Consider the following 18,515-nt stretch of genomic DNA (forward strand, 5'->3'; position numbering starts at 1 on the left):
ATTGATCGATCTCAATAAATGAATTGATGGACTATGAATAAGTCTTAATGTACGTATTTTTTATTTTGCCGACTTTATTGTATTTAATCTGATTTTTTTTTCGATTATTTGTTACATCGACCGAAATAGGGGACTCGAGGATACGGTTTTCCATTGGGAATGGGTCCCCCTTACGGACCCAAATTTGAACGAAAAAAAACAAAGTGTCTGGTAAAATAGCATTGCAAAATAAACTGTCTGAATATTTGGAGTCATAAACTATGGACTAAAATCCGGATGTCCGAAAATGTTGTCACAAAAAATATTTATTTTTGCTAAAAAAGGCGTTGTACGAAAACGTATAGTCAGTCAACCAGTTTAGAATCACCTGGCAAAAATCGTTAATTCTTTTGAACACAATAATTTCTTTCGGGATGAAGTGTCAATGTGAGAAGATGTAAAAATAAGGGTAAAATTTATTTTGTATGCTAACAGGTAAGGCCAGACGGCATATGCAGTTTTTTGTCAAAAATAGCCAATTAAAGTTCACCCTTCGGAAAATTATCAAAAATAATTCAAAATACAGAATTAGTATATAAAAATATTGTCATGGCATTTTTTTTCAATCAGCAAAAGGTTTATTTGAAATGATAAAGCGGTTAAAGTTCCGGTTAACTTTTTGCTGCATTTATCCCCCCGCCCCCTGTAAGCATAATACAAAAGCTTTCTTGCTAAAACTTTGTTTATTAAATCCTTAACCTAATGTATACCTTAGACACTTATTATTTTGTTTTTTATTGGGGCAATATGATAAATTAAATACAAATTAATCGGAACTGCTGATTATCCGGAACTGGTTGACAAACTGTATTGTCCGAAAAATAAGGCTCATTGGGTCATTGTCGACCTGAAATGGCTTGAAGTCACCCGGAGGTGACTAGAAGCCGATTGTTATCACCCTAGGGTGACTTCAAGCCGATTCATGTCACCCTGGGGTGACTTCAAGCCATTTCAGGTCGACATTGACAATGACCCAATGAGCAAAACTATGAGTAAGAGTAGTTAATATAGATAATTACGGAAGGCTACAAAACATTAACTATCATCAGTGTCATGTTTCGAATTAACAATACATGCATCATACAATGAGAAAAATAACATACTTATCCTCATTAGCACTATATTCATTATCCTTATTATCACTAAAATCTTGTTTACGGAAACTCATGACGGAGCTTCATAGGTGTCACAAATTGAAATCGAAAGTAAAAATGACTTTCGGGAACGGTCGCATTCTATACATAGATGGTGACGTCACTACGTTATCTGAAAGATAGTTTGTTGCAATCTCTTGCAAGACGGTTACATAACATTCACCTCTGTGATGGTCACAGAACGGACTATTTTTATGAAAGCGTCTCATTCATGTCATGATCATTCCAAGCGTTCATCATGGAGGTAACAGTATACTCAATAATCTCTTGCACAACGGTTACATTACATTCACTGCATTAAAGAAAACCATCTCATACCATAATATCTTATATCAGTCTTAATTAATTATTATAAAATTGATATGTGTTTTTATGTTAACAAACCCACATACATACATACGTCGAAGCAATGCCTACCGTCACTCAATAGAAATTATGTTCAATTGTTTACATTTGTGAAGTGCGTGGAATGATTCCATCTGCGTAAATGGGCAATAGTTCCAAAGAGTTTCATTAAAACTCGCAAGTTTTTGCACGATGTATCGTAAATTTAAAATTCCTATTTCGTTATTTTTCGCCTCTGATCCTAAAAAATCAAAATCAAATGTACTTTGAATGCGTTTGTTCGGTGTTGCCCAGTTTCTGGGCAAAATGGCATACTGAGCCTTCCGCAGAGGTGTATGTGAGAGCAAGGAACGACAACTCTGCGTGGAGATTGCGTTCGTTGACACATTGGAGCGCAATCTGAACGCTTCGTACAGTAGGCTACATCACACCGTCTCCCTTATGGCGGAATTGTCCGAGAATTCCCGATTGATTGGAGCGGTCGTACCAATATCAGCCAGACACACAAATGCACCAACTTTTTATTTAAATAACTCAAAAATGAGGTCCTTGGTTTTTGTTGAAAGTTGTCATTACACCTCCCAACAATAGCCATTACACCTCCATAAACATAATTTATTAGATTACTAATGTGTGACCACACAGGTCTATAATGGGGTACACTTCACTTAATTAATGATGTTCTTGCTTTATTATTTTTTTAATAACATCTTAATGCCTGGCTAAGCCTTTATTTGTCAGTCAGCATTCCGCTGAAACATGACAGGCATGTATGTGCCCCGACCCGGAATCGAATCCGGGACCTCTGGATTTCAACGCACGCGCCTTATCCACTGAGCTACGGAGGAAAAAGCAATATTCATGTGTGTTTCAGTGAGTCATGCATGTTAGTTGAAGAGAGTAATTACGATAAAAAAAATCAATTTTGAACTTAGACAGTAATAATTATGAACCTACATTAAAAAATATATTATGAATATATTTCACAAGTATTTGACACTTCCTGTAAAAGGCTATACAATGACCCACCAAAAATTGGATCATTTTCATTATAGAGTTGACTTTCTTTGCTACATGCTCATTTAATGATAATTTAAAATATTACCTTTGGCAAATATTTCTGTAAAAATCTTCATTTACAGTAACAAATGCAACAATATTTTATAATTGTATTTGTTATTATAAATAAAGATTTTTACAGTAATTTTATTTATTATATTGAAATAAAATCTTCATTAAAGAATAACTTTTAAGAACTTCTTCTTTTTCTCAATCAAACTAAGCTATTATCATTGATTTAATATCTTAGCATGATTGAAAAAAAACATTTTAAAGTTCTCTGTTAATGAAGTATTTCATTTGGATCAATTAATAAAGTATACTTTACCATAACATTTTACTTAAATCAATTGTTTCTATATCATGCAGCAAATATAGTAATAAATTAGTGGGTATGATCACACCTACAAATAAATAAGTTATATTCACTGATTGGATTTGTAATGTAATTGGCACACTTTTAGATGATGGCTGCTCAATAACATAATTTGAGCAACTATTAATCTCATCAGTGTCATCTTACATGACAAATCCAATCAGTGGTTCATAAGTTATCTATTGGAAGGTGTGATCACACCTTACTAATCTAATCAATATCTTGGGAAGTGTAATGACTACACCTTGAGAGGTGTAAAGTCCAGGCTTAGAGGGTGTAAAGACTAGGGGTGTAATGACTGGGAGGTGTAATGACTACACCTTGAGAGGTGTAAAGTCCAGGCTTAGAGGGTGTAAAGACTAGGGGTGTAATGACTGGGAGGTGTAATGACTACACCTTGAGAGATGTAAAGTCCAGGCTTAGAGGGTGTAAAGACTAGGGGTGTAATGACTGGGAGGTGTAATGACTACACATTGAGAGGTGCAAAGTCCAGGCTTAGAGGGTGTAAACACTAGGGGTGTAATGACTGCGAGGTGTAACGACTGGATAGGAAGTTGACTTAAAAATAAATGTATCCAAGACAAAAGCAATGATATTCGAAAACGGAAGGTCACGTAGTATTGATCTATCTTTTTATAACTCAAGATAGAATTCGTTGATTCCTTTAAATATCTCGGCGTTGTATTTAAGAATGGAAATTTCTTCAGAACACAAAAAATACTTGCACAACACGCCTCGTTTTCGTTACATAAACTGTTCCACATATTTGAACAATTTGAATTTCCAGTATCCCAAAAAGTTAAACTATTCGACATATAAGTTGGACCTATACTACATTACTGCGCTGAAATATGGGGCTCAAACCCGGGCAGTGGCGTTGAATGTATACATACCAAATTTCTAAGATATATTTTAGGAGTAAAAAAAATCGACTACTACAGCAGCGCTCTACGGAGAATTGGGACGAGTGCCATTATCAGTCCACCGTAAATACATTATGATAAAATATTGGAAAAAATTATAACTTTGTCAGAAAGCAGTCCTGTAAAAAAGATATATTATCTACTTAAAACAGATGATTTGAATAACAAAACATACACAACTAACAATGGGGGCTACACAAATTAAAACAATATTAAATGAACATGGTCTGAGTTATGGATTTCTGAGGAAATCGATGCCAACTGTTTAACTCTTGTAAGACAAAGGATATATAATCAGTACTTTCAAAAATGGTACTCTGACATAAATAATTCATCCAAACTAACAACTTACTCAAAATTTAAACATACATTTACCATTGACAAATACTTAGACGTAGTCAAAGAAAATTACCTTAATTAAAGGTATCTTTTCACGGTTTGGTAAATTGACAAAATTTAAATAAAGTTGTTTCAGATTCGCAAATTTTCGTTTTAGTTATGATATTTGTGAGGAAACAGTATTACTGAACATTTACCATAGTCCAATAAAGTTATTATATGTATCTTTTGACGATTTGAAAACCTAAAAATTATCAAGCGTTGCAACGCGAAACGATTGAATAATTTGGAGAGTTCTGTTGTTGTCGTTTAAATTTACGAAACTACGAAGATTACTTATATAAGGTATAAAATACTATCACTGTGTATACCCGGCGGAATGGCCGAGAGGGCTAATGCGTTTTTACTTCAGACTAACTCCATGACTACGGGGGTCACTGGTTCGAGCCCTGGTACCGGCTACTTTTTTCCTTTTTTAATTTCATTCTTGATTTTTACTGGAGCTTTTAAGATCCAATGTTTACATTTATCAATATAAAGCATTTAATGACAAACTTCAAAATATGCCAAAATCTGTGAAAAGGCCACTTTAAGCGATCACTTGCTCAATTGCGACCGTCATCACACCAGCTTGCTATAGAAACTGGGCGATATTCAAATACTCCGCAAAATGAACGGCTTTGCATTTTTTGCAATATGAACGCGGTAGAATCGGAATATCACTTTTTGTTAGTTTGCCCAAAATACAAGGATCTCAGAAAAAAATTCTTCAAACTTTATTTTTACCGATGGCCTATTGTAAATTAATTTATAGCACTTATAAATTCAGAATCAAAAATTGTACTGAATAACTTAGCAAAATTAATATTTTTTGCAAATAAGAACAGAACATTGCAGAGTGATTAAAAAAAGAATTATTACAATTGTTAATATCATACTATACATCATTGTTTGCATATGTACTAACTATGCTCTTGTTAATCATTGTTGTTAGCTGTATGTCTTACCCACTGTATATTTGTTCTATATACTGTTTGCTATCAACATTGTATATGTTTTATGCAATAAATAATATGGTATGGTATGGTATGTAATCAGCAAAGCTGAACAACAGTTTTAAAAATAATTTTTAAATTAGTTTCTATGAATAATGGCAAATATCGTTTGTTTGTTCTTTAGGCTGTGATTTATTCGTTCTTGTAAATTTAATTTGGGCTGTGTGGCCTGGTTCACTGAGGCTTTCTATTGAATAATCCGAGTACTTCGCGTATCGGTGGGTACTATGAAGTATCGATGTAATACAAAATATGCCGAATATCAGCCCCAAAACTTCTTTGTTCCGGTGCCGAATGTTAACAATTTTTTCCCCACTTATTTATAAAAAAAACAACTTTAAATTGCCTATCTACGGGTAAATATGTTCTCCTTTATAACAAAATACGATGTGAATTACAAAATTGTGCACAGTTGCATAAGTTTGTTGAGGATTGAGAGAGTATTTCACGAGTTTCGATTGCTATTTTACCGAATAGAAACATGCCATAGTAAAATGACGTCACATGGTGATGCGCGTGTTAGATGGTGCTGTATTTTTACATACATTGACATGCTACCGCGATTACGATAACTAGATCAAACTTCATAGATCTACCAGTCAATTGAAATAAAATGTTGCTTTTTCTCTCGAATATTTTACCTGGGTGTTTCCAATTTGTATTTTTTTTATTTTGAGTTGCCCGCCATCATCAAATTTGGGCTGAAGAGAAAACGATGTATACATTGTTTAAACTATATTGTTAAAATCTGCATAAATGTTTGTTTTTTATTATTATTTTTTATATAATGCACATATAGTGTTTATATCATACATAAAATATGCAAACCAATGAAATAAAAGGTAGGTAAAATTTTAATGTTTTTTGATTAACTAAAAATTTATTTTATCTTGTACACCAATGACAGGTCCGAACTTTATGCTAGTAATCTACAAAGCGGCTAAACGTTATTACACCGATACGAAGTACTCTTCATAACTAACAAAATGAAGTTGCATTTAAAATTGTGTTCCTTTTTTATGTCCCCCACTACTATATTGTTTTTGCCCTGTCTGTTGGTTGGTCTGTTGGTTGGTTGGTTTGCGCCAACTTTAACATTTGCAATAACTTTTGCAATATTGAAGATAGGAACTTGATATTTTGCATGCATATGTATCTCATGGAGCTGCACATTTTGAGTGGTGAAAGGTCAAGGTCATCCTTCAAGGTCAAAGGACAAATATATGGGTCAAAATCGCTCATTTAATGTACACTTTTGCAGTATTTCAATATTCAAGATAGCAACTTGATATTTGGCATGCATGTGTATCTCATTGAGCTGCACAATTTGAGTGGTGAAAGGTTAAGTTCATCCTTCAAGGTCAGATGTCAAATAAATGTGTCCAAAATCGCTCATTTTATTATACTTTTGCAATATTGAAGATAGCAACTTGATATTTGGCATGCATGTGTATCTCATGGATCTGCACATTTTGAGTGGTGAAAGGTCAAGGTCATCCTTCAAGGTCAGAGGTCGAATATATGTGGCCCAAATCTCTTATTTTATGAATACTTTTTCTATATTGAAGATAGCAACTTGATATTTGGCATGCATGTGTATCTCATTGAGCTGCACATTTTTAGTGGTGAAAGGTCAAGGTCATATTTCAAGGTCAAATATATGGGTCAAAATTGATCATGTAATGTCACTTCTGCAATATTGAAGCTAGCAATTTTATATTTGAAATGCATGTGTATCTCATGGAGCTGCACATTTTGAGTGGTGAAGGGTCAAGGTCATCCTACAAGGTCAAACGTCATATAGGGGGACATTGTGTTTCACAAACACATCTTGTTTAAAGTTTGTCAAAACATTTGCTGTAATGATAAGCAAAGTCAAGTTTATAAATAATAATTTGTCTACAAATTACATATTTTTCATTAAGTTCATTTATTATTCTAAACTACACCCTCTCAGAATAGTTTAGTTACTTCTGGTCACAGTTGAGCACCTTAGGGCTCTTGTTCTATAATTTGATTGTTTTGGAAAATTGTCATTTTGCCAAAATGTGAGCAAGTCCAAATTTAATTAACCCTGCTTTGTAGTATCTTGTTTTCCTTATATGTAAAAAGTGGAAAATTATCTATGAATCTGACTGCATAGATATTTGGTATTCAGCAAAGCATCGTGTAAATGTAGTAAAACTAAACACAATTGTGTTAGCATAAAACTGGCCATGCCATGGGGGTCAAATGGTTAATACAGACTTGTAGGAAAAAGACTAATAAAAATTTTATCCGTTAAATATATTTTGTGTACATAATGATTAGCTTTTTCCTTCAACTTATCGCTTTCATGGTGTAAAGAAAACATGCCGACTTACTAAGTAAGTCGGAGATCTGGGTTTGATTCCCAGTGAAAGTCAAGTCACAAGGAAAAATGCTTATTGTTGGAAGGATTTATTAGTTATTCAAAACGTAAGATTTTTTTCTTTGCTCGTTCAGTTACAAATAACAGCAAATGATCTGAAAGTATTTGTTTATAACGTAGAAGTTAGTGTCATGAATATTAAATTGGAATAATGCACTTAATAGAAACTTTACATATTGTATATAAGACTAAAATACGCAGAAATGAAATACCAGTAGCATTATTTATACATTTTTATACCCCCACAAATGAAGTTTGTCGGTCCGTCTGCCTGTCTTGTCTGTCGGTCCGTATTAAGTGTCCGCTCTCTAATTCAAGTTGTTTTTACCCGATCTTCACCAAACTTGGTCAGATGTTGTATCTATATGATGTCTAGGTCAAGTTCGAATATGGGTAATGCCGGGTCAAAATCAAGGCCAAGGGGTCACTTAGTGCGTTTTAAACTTTGAGCATGGTGTCCGCTCTCTAATTATGCAACCCTTCGAAGAAGAAGGGGTATATTGTTTTCCACATGTCGGTCGGTCGGTCCGTCCATCAGATGGTTTCCGGATGATAACTTGAGAACGCTTAGGCCTAGGATCATGAAACTTCATTGGTACATTGATCATGACTGGCAGATGACCCATCTTGATTTTCAGGTTACTAGGTCAAGGTCACAGTTATTCCAAATAATAAAATGGTTTCAAGAAGGTAACTCAAGAATGCTTAGGCCTAGGATCATGAAACTAAGGATCATGAAACTTCATAGGAACATTGATCATGACTGGCAGATGACCCCTATTGATTTTCAGGTCACTAGGTCAACGGTCACAGTGACAAAAACGTATTCACACAATGGCTGCCTCTACAACTGTTGTGTATTTCATCCTAGTAGTTACCTTGACATAGAACAGACACATTGGTTACTTTTATGAAACAATTCTTATAAAACTTGGTATACAAATTGCGACATTGTTGCCCATTTGTCCGTCAGTCCATGTCCGAATAGTAGCTAAAATTGAGAAAACTCAGTAAGATTTCATGAAACTTAATATTCACATAATTTTTAGATACACAAAATAATACATTGACCATTTTAATTTTGTGATAAAACTTGGTTTACAAATGCACTCAGAAGAGCAATGTGATATTTATTTTGTCCCTACCGTTTTCACATGAAGGGATTTACGGTTGACCCACTGTCCATCGGTCTGTCAGTCAAATAAACCTGGATCTGGTTACAATGTTTTCCTAAGATTTAACCAGGTTACCTACTTTTTGGACACACTCAACCCAGGCTTACTCAACCAAGAAGAGCATGTCGATCAGGTTTCATCAACATTGAGTCGAAAAAAGCCTGGTTTCTTCCATCACCTGATGATCCTCTAACACAGCAAGTCAATCCTCGAATGTCCGAAATATGTTCTGGTTCTTATAGTGGCAGACAAAAACAAGACCTATGATTTTAAGTAAATTTGTTATGTTCATATACACATTAATTATTCCAACTATTTTTTTAGCTCGTATATGTTGTTATACAATTGTATTAAACATGGCCATTTAAGTCTTTCATAAGATTCTAACTAAACAAATGAGTTTTAATTTCTTTTAAAACTCTTGATGCAAGCAAACGATGAACGGCAGTATTGGGGGAAAAAAACTGGCAGACAATATGTATTTGACCATCAAAACTAGAGAAGACTGAGATAAAGATATGCAGAAAATGAAGCAACACCAGTTCATACACAGTGCTAAACTCACATCATAGAGATGTTTAAGTTCATGGATTTCAAGACTATTAAAGCTCAGGACTTTGGTACAGTCTCCCCATCTACAGCATTTCTCTTGAACCACATGAGAGATGATATGTGCATCTTGCTGTCCTATGGAGTGGAAGTCTTCCTTGCAGGATATCCATTTGCACGAATACTCCTATAACAAGCAACTTTGTAAACTGCAGATTGGAAGCCAAAGTCAATTAACTTACAGTGTCCACATTTTTAACTTTAGTTATAATCATTGACTAAGTTTTTCACAAATGTTATTTTTGATTGAAATGTTAATGAAAAGGCAAAAAAAAGAGATTTACTGTGAAATAAGTCAATGGAGATAAGCCTACTAATAGCTCTTGGTGTGTATTGTGGATTTCACCATGATTTGTTTAACTCTATTTTTGTTTTATTTATCTATATATTGATATTTTCTATGAGTTCTTTACGCAGATACACATCTAATCAGAGCCTCTGTTAATGTAATAAAAGTATGTAACTGTTCTGTTCTTCTGTTAATAACTAATCTAAAAAGAAAGAAAAGAAGTAAATTTGCACTATTGTATGAATATGGCATACACTTATTTTTCCATGTTGAAATCTTATTAAATTCATGATATGAAGCCCTAAAATGTTTGTAACAAACAGATGGATGGACTGACAGACTGACCGATGGAAAACGCCAACACTATATCTCTCTGGCTTTGGAAAGGATAATGATTCAACAGAAAGTAGAAATCATCAATAAAAACTTGATGCATCTAAGTTAACTTAGCAATTAGTGAGTTCAATATGTCCTTTAACTGAACAAAAAACAGATGTTTCAAAAACTTAACATGATTTGTCATTTGTTGCAAATATTAAGAAGCACTTACAGGTCCTGGGTTTCAATCACCAACATATGATAAAATAGTTCTCAGTAACAAAAGGCACAAAAATGCAAGAAAAAAATCACTTTAATGTTAAAATAAATATATATAGTTATTCAATAAACAATGTATATTTTGTCATAAAGTACCGGTCCTGGATTGTTCTCAACATCATTTAAGAGCATCAACATCCGCTGGGACAGGTTAACATGTTGTTGAATACACAGCTGCATCATGATGTAATGAAGACCACCTTGTCCACACATACGACCCAGAATCATCAGCCCAAACATCTTGATCCACATGGTGGGTGGGAAATGTTTGTATGTTCCTAAAGAACAAAACATGGTAATGATTTATCATTTCAAGTATAAAAGGCAAGCCTTAAAATTCTTAGAAAGCTTTAACATCTGAAGGTTAATATCACCCTGGCTGTGCAGATCTTGGTAATATACCCATTTAAAAAACATTCCTTAAAGCCACACACCTTGAAATGAAATATCTGGCATAGTAAATTTGGATATAAATAAGAAACATATTTAATCTTTGCCAATTAGAATATATCTGGTGGTTGCAAGGTAGAAATCCGTCTTTCTTGTGCTTTAAAACTTAAAAATAATTGTGTTTCTCGAATTGAACATGTACGTATACAAATCATACATTCAGTTTTTAAATATAAAAAAATAAATTACTTGCTAACTAGGCTATAGATTTAATGACAATTTTGCACACTTTCAAATTGCATCTATATGTACTGAGTAACATGTATTTCATTTCAAGGTGTGTGGCTTTAATGTAATAAACAAGAGTGCTAAACTGTCACAAGATACACCCGTTTGAAGGTTTTGGACACCATGCTAAACGCTGGAAATGCACTAAGTGACCTAGTTTTCGACCCGGCATGACCTATATCTGAACTTGACTTAGATATCATTAAGACACAACTTCTGCCCAAATTTGGTGAAGATCGGATGAAAACTCTTTCAATTAAAGAGCTAACACCATGCTTAATCCTTGAAATGCACCCTGTGAACTAGTTTTTGACCCAGCATGACCCATATTTGAACTTGAACTAGATATTGTCTAGATACAACTTCTGACCACATTTGTTGAAGATCAGATGAAAACTACTTCAATAAGAGAGTGGACACCGTGCTAAATGCTTGAAATGCACTAAGTAACCTCGTGACCTAGTTTTTGACCTGGCGTGACCCATATTTGAACTTGACCTAGATAACATTTTGACACAATTTCTGACCAAATTTGGTGAAGATCGGATGATAACTACTTCAATTTGAGAGCGGACACCATGCTTAATCCTTGAAATGTACTAAGTGAACCCCTGACCTTGTTTTTGACCCGGCATGACCCATAATTGAATTTGACTTAGATATTGTCTAGATAAAACTTCTGACCAAAGTTTGTGAAGATTGGATGAAAACTACTTCAATTAGAGAGCAGACACCATGCGAAATGCATGAAATGCTCTAAGTGACCTCGCGACCTAGTTTTTGACCCGGCATAACCTATATTTGAACTTGACCTATATATCATTTACACACAACTTATGACCAAATTTGGTAAAGATCAGATGAAAACTACTCCAATTAGAGAGCCACCAATGCTAAATCCTTCAAATGCACTAAGTGACCCCGTGACCTAGTTTTTGACCTGGCATGACCCATATTCAAACTTGACCTAGATATTGTCTAGATACAACTTCTGACCAAGTTTGGTGAAGATCAGATGAAAACTATTTGAATTAGAGAGTGGACACTGTTATGGACGCCGCCGCCCGCCAAGGGTGAAACTATAATACGTCGCGTTTTTTCAAAACAGGCGTATACAAATAAGTAATATCCCTCACAGGGTTCAGGTCACACAATTAACTTATAGACAATAGGCAATACTTAATTCATTCACTTCAAACTGTTTCTCTTGACAGATAACAAATGTTCAATCAAATTTTCATTCAAGATCATTTGGTTACAAATTTGAAATATACTAAAATTTGCCTTCATAATGGAAACTTCTATTTTCCAAGCATGCCTTCCACTTCCTTGAGCTGACTTCGTTGAGTTCATGATTAGCAGATGCAATCTGTAAGATTTACTTATAAACAACTCTAAAATAAGTGATTGTTACCCAAAAAATAAAAAAATATAAATTCTTTTGTCTAATTACACACTTTCACATACATAAATGTGACACACGCACAAAGGCCCATAACCATCCAATCAAAATATTCAGAAATAGAGGTGCTCATTATACTAACAGTAATGACTAAGTTTGTATACATGTATGTTTTTTCAACTATGTTTTTCAAAATATTCTCATGCAAACCAGGGTTTCCAATTTAATAAGCAACATGTACATTGCATGTAACAGGGGTAAGACAATGCTAACAAGAAATGTGGTTGTCAGAAACACAATGCCCCCTAATGCGCCACTTTGAATTTTTTTTTACCTTTGACCTTTAAGGATGACCTTGATCTTTCACCACTCAAAATGTGCAGCTCCATGAGATACACATGCATGCCAAATATCAAGTTGCTACGTTCAATATTGCAAAAGTTATGAAGAAGGTTAAAGTTTTGGTTAAAGATTTTGAATTATTTTTTTTGACCTTTGACCTTGAAGGATGACCTTGACTTTGACCTTTCACCACTCAAAATGTGCAGCTCCATGAGATACACATGCATGCCAAAAATCAAGTTGCTATGTTCAATATTGCAAAAGTTAATATGAAGGTTAAAGTTTTGGTTAAAGTTTTGGGACACACACACACACACACACATGGACACATACAATGACAGACAGGCCAAAACAATATACCCCCGATCTTTCGATCCGGGGGCATAAAAATAATCCTGGTTGTGTTTTTCAAGCAATCTAGCTAAAACAAACAGGTTTAATAAAATAGAAAGATTAACTAAAATGAACATACCAGTTATATAGGGCTATAACTATCATATTGAGTATGTCAACACAAAATCGTGTAATTAGTTGCTAAAAGATACAGAGAGCTTTATATGGGAAAGTGCATGTGTTGACTTCCTTTTTTTGTTACTTTATTTGTACATAAAATGCTTGTCAAGCATACACAAGTTAGTGATTTAAAGTCATACCATTGGTGAGCCTATCAGCTTAATTTTACTCTCTTTTTCAGTCTCTGGTTGCTTGATATGGCGACTGCAGAAGTGGCTCAGCAAAACGTCTTCGTTGGAGCAAACAACCCTGCATTCTGGACACCGATTGTGCGCCTCCTTTAAATATAAAACTTTGTGAAACATAAAAATATATTAAACATTTATTTTTCATCATTTTAACCAATAAATACCTACTAAACAAGAACTTTGACATTAACTTGGATAAGAAAACATATATATTATTTTCAATTAAATTGTTAAACAAGAGCTGTCTCCGTAGGATGACGTATGCCCCCAATAAATGCTTTGATAGAAATTATGAGCATTTTTCGAACCCTAAACGCGGACCCTAAGGTCAAGGTCATGGGGTAAAAATTTGTGTGGGTATGGAAAGGCCTTGTCCATATACACATGCATATCAAATATGAATGTTACATCTGAAGCGACAAAAGAAGTTATGAGCATTTTTCGAAACCTAAACACAAAGTGTGACGGAAATACAGACATCAGACAAACAGACAACAGGACAGTTCGATCACTATATGCCCTCCTTCGGCGGCATAAAAAAAGTTAATCCAGAATGCAAAATAAGTCCCAAATTAGAGAGCGGACACCATACTTAATCCTTAAAATGCACGTAATGTAAGCAAGTTAGTTCAAATAACAATGTACACAATTTCAATACTTTCTTAAAGTTAGTTCAAATAACAATGAACACAATTTCAATATTTTCTTATCACTTAATCAATAATTATTATTTAAAAAAAACCATCCTGACAGTCCCCTCACATTTATGTGACTGAACTATCAGTCAAAAAAACGTTTGTTAGCTAACAGGGAGATATCTGTTATGGGAGAAGGTTCAAAATATTTTTGCCATTTCTTATATCACACTGCAAGTGTCAGTGCTACTGGCTCTGGGCATTTTCTATTTTTATCAAACCACTAAATTCAATGTATTTTATTCAGAAAACTTTGCAAAAGACAACCTCAGTGTCTGGACTGACCTGATGCACCAAATCGCACAAGTCAGCTACATCTCTGAAATTATTTCAATACAATCATTTTCATTAATAAAAATAGATAACAAGAGCTGTCAGAGGACAGCGCCCTCGACTATTCGAGTGCTTGACAGTATAACGTAAGCCATCATGGGGAAATTGTTCATATTCAATAATTTATTAGATGATCTTTCAAAAATAAAAAAAGGAAAAAAAATAAAAATTTGGGGAGGGGGTAGGGGGGTTGAGAGGGGGGTATAACATGGGGTGTGGTCATTTATTAGACGAAACGTTAATTTAGAAATGCAAAATAAGTCCCAAACTAGAGAGCGGACACCATACTTAATCCTTGAAATGCACTAAGTGACCCTGTGACCTAGTTTTTGACCCGGCATGACCCATATTCGAACATGACCTAGATGTTGTCTTGATACAACTTCTGACCAAGTTTGGTAAAGATCAGATGAAAACTACTTCAATTAGAGAGCAGACACCATGCTTAAACCTTAAAATGCACTAAGTGACCCCATGGTCTAGTTTTTGACCCGGCATGGCCCATATTCGAGCTTGACCTAGATATTGCCTAGATACAACATCTGACCAAGTTTGGTAAAGATCAGATGAAAACTATTTGAATTAGAGAGCGTACAAGAAAAGTGTGACAGACAGACAGACAGTGCGAAAACTATATACCCTCTTTTCTTCGAAAGGGGGCATAAAAAATGTGGAGTAAAATATATACAAATGTGTTCTTTTTCTTTGCAGACTGACTTACCTATCAAAATAGTTACATAAACAAATATGTATAATTATATTGTTAATATTATGCGCATAAATAAAACATTTGCTATTTCATGTAAAATTAATTGTAGACAGCAAATAATGAAACAAGAAACCGTTTGAGACGGGTGATGCTCCACAAAGGTTTTTTTGTCACAATATTGCACTATATATTCAGATAAAAGGAAACGTCTTGAGGGGCATAACTTTGGACAAAATAATACAATGGATGGTTAAGTAACTTAAAAATTTCAAAGGGCCATAACTCTGTAAATAAATCATCTAACCAGAACCCACTAATAACATGCGCATCTCCTCAAGGTAGTTAAGCTTCCAATAAAGCTTCATTGTATTCCAGTCAGTAGTTGGGGAGAAATAGCCCGGACAAGAATTGCACTATATGTACAGTTATTAGAAAATTTCAAAGGGCCATAACTCTGTGAAAAATCATCCGACCATAACCGGCTTCTAATATGCACATCTCCTGTTGGTAGTGAAGCTTCCCATAAAATTTCATTGAATTCATGTAATAAGTTGCTGAGAAATGGCTCGGACAAGAATTGCACTATATGTACAATGGAAAATTTCAAATGGCCATAACTCTGTGGAAAATCATCCGACGAGAACCTGCTGATAATATGCACATCTCCTGTTGGTAGTGAAGCTTCCCATAAAGTTTCATTGAATTCCCGTCATTAGTTGCTGAGAAATTGCTCGGACAAGAATTGCTCTATATGTACAATGGAAAATTTCAAAGGGCCATAACTCTGTGAAAAATCATCCGACCAGAACCCGCTGATATTATGCACATCTCCTCTTGGTAGTGATGCTTCCCATAAAGTTTCATTGAATTCCAGTCATTAGTTGCTGAGAAATAGCCCGGACAAGAATTGCACTATATGTACAGTAAATGGAAAATTTCAAAGGGCCATAACTCTGTGAAAAATCATCTGACCAGAACCCGCTGATAATATGCACATCTCCTCTTGGTAGTAAATCTTCCCATAAAGTTTCATTGAATTCCGGTCATTAATTGCTGAGAAATAGCCCTGACAAGAATTGCACTATATGTACAGTTAATAAAAAATTTAAAAGGGCCATAACTCTGTGACAAATCATCCGACCAAAACCCGCTGATAATATGGCATAATGCACATTTCCTCTTAATAGTGAAGCTTCCCATTAAGTTTCATTGAATTCCGGCCTTTAGTTGCTGAGAAATAGCCCGGACAAAAATTGTTCACGGACGGACAGACGGACTGACGAAGCGGCGACTATATGCTCCCCCCCAAATTTTTTGGGGGAGCATAAAATGTAAAATTAACATGGATAATAGAAAATATTGTGAAATGCTTTATTTATAAATTAGAAACTAGATAACACTTCTAAAATGATTGCAAGTTTCCATGACTCATTGAGGAATAAACCATGTAAAATGTTAGTTTTGCAAATTCATATAGTTATGGGAAACAACTACATTAAATTTAAATATCAAAGCTTTTCTTTTATAATTGTATATGTACCGGTAAAACACCGCTTCATTCGTAAGAATGTCATTTGAGCCTAGATGAAGATACAGCTGTTGAACATCCATCTTCCGCAAGTCTCTCAACAATGCATGGCGAAAACGATCACAAGAAAATTTGGCACCTTTGAAAACAGAGTTGGCGAATGTCTGTGTAAATAAATCAAAAATATACATGAATGAATACACAAGGAAAATTCATGCTTTGCCTCAAGATTAAAATGAAAAGTTTGCAATTACAATTCCCTACAATCTGTAAAATATTCCACACGCTTAAATAAAATATATAACCATGCAAATTAGTTAGAAAACGCAATGATGCCAATCATTGCACATCAGCATAATAAGTTTAACTTTATATTGATGACAAATACTGTAATCATACGAAGCTTAGGACTTGACATTTGAACTGTTTAAGTATAAAGAAATGAAATAATTACATCATTTATAGAAACTATGAGTATCACGTTTAAATGGTGGCATTTCGTGTTTTCTCAAAAATGTTTACAAAAACAGTAAACATTTAAACGACTGTTGATATCAACATAATCCATTTTAGTTCATTATGTTACAATGTTGCAAAACTGATTAAAAGCTGTTAAAAAAAGACTGGTATACATTTGTATCATGTGTGCCAGATGGCCCTTATTCACAACAGCGTAAACATAACAAAACACCATGTACAACCTAGACGGCTTGAATATTTGACACACGTCGGCACAAAGTGCTCGGGAAAATTTTCCAGCTATTTGTTGCATGATCATTCCCCGAATTGTCTTGAACATTTGACGCGCGTCAGCACAACGTGCATGAGGAAATTTTTTCCGACATTTATTCATCCGCATTCATTTTTAATTTAATAAACAGATACTCGTTTTTATGTACATCTTGTTAGGTAGAAAACAATAAAAATTTTACGCAGGTGTTGTCTTATTGAAGAAATGTGGGATCAATATTTATTTGTCTTTGTTATAAAATACTACGGCATGTAAGTAGAAAATGTGTACCCAATGACTCAACAACGGCAAGAACAGTTGGTTTTAATATGACGGCATTGCCCAAATGGGTTATGATCTGAATATAACTTCTGGAAATAATCATTACTTTCAGTTTGGAAATGCGATGTCAATGACGCTTTTATAACTGACATATGGATACCGTTTAAACGGTAACCTTTTGTTTATTTCATTAATCATTTCGTTTTAACGTTTAGAAAAATGTGTACATGTGATACCATTAATAGAAACAAACCTGAAACTGTAATTACTGTTCTATACCATTGTCATTACATATTCTCATCAGAGATTGGCAAGCATTTGACAGCTATATCATCAGGAAGAATATCCTTAATCCGATGAGCATTGGAGTCCCCAGCCAATGCTATTGCAACAATACTATTGCAACAAGACTAATAAGGACGACTAAACTTGTCTTATGGGTATCTAACTACACAAAAAGAATATAAAAAAACCCAGATCAATCACGCTTTAATAAAAATAAAGGTCACACAAGTTAAAAAGCACTAGTTTTCAATAAGTGTCAAAATTGCAATACACTGGTCAGTGTTCAGTGCAAATATCACTATGAACATGTCAAAAGTGTCAATTATTGCACTAGTGTGTAACACACTGAATGTGTCCAAATGCGCGAAGCACCTGTTTTTTAATAATTAGTATTAAAGTGTCACTCAAAATTGCAATCCACTGGTAAGTGTTCATTCAATGCAAATATCACACAGTCACT

At 34.4% G+C, this 18,515-nt stretch overlaps 1 protein-coding gene across 4 annotated transcripts; it reads right to left on the bottom strand.

Annotated features, from left to right (window-relative positions):
* Positions 1–9,002: 9,002 nt before the first annotated feature.
* Positions 9,003–18,083, bottom strand: LOC127860801 (uncharacterized). 4 transcript variants are annotated; one of them, XM_052399081.1, is made up of 7 exons: positions 18,050–18,083; positions 16,771–16,922; positions 14,474–14,507; positions 13,446–13,583; positions 12,333–12,417; positions 10,467–10,648; positions 9,003–9,611 (listed from the first exon to the last, which is right to left on the bottom strand). In XM_052399081.1, exons 1-7 carry the CDS (start codon positions 18,056–18,058, stop codon positions 9,288–9,290), a joined length of 924 nt encoding a protein of 307 aa, XP_052255041.1. In that variant the 5' UTR covers positions 18,059–18,083; the 3' UTR covers positions 9,003–9,287. The 4 variants fall into 4 exon arrangements, with proteins under 4 accessions (XP_052255041.1, XP_052255043.1, XP_052255042.1 ...); XM_052399083.1 differs by having other exon boundaries at positions 16,771–16,897; positions 18,024–18,083; XM_052399082.1 differs by having other exon boundaries at positions 18,024–18,064.
* Positions 18,084–18,515: the final 432 nt, after the last annotated feature.

The sequence above is a fragment of the Dreissena polymorpha genome, chromosome 15 (genome assembly GCF_020536995.1).
Source record: "Dreissena polymorpha isolate Duluth1 chromosome 15, UMN_Dpol_1.0, whole genome shotgun sequence".
Lineage (NCBI taxonomy): Eukaryota > Metazoa > Mollusca > Bivalvia > Myida > Dreissenidae > Dreissena > Dreissena polymorpha.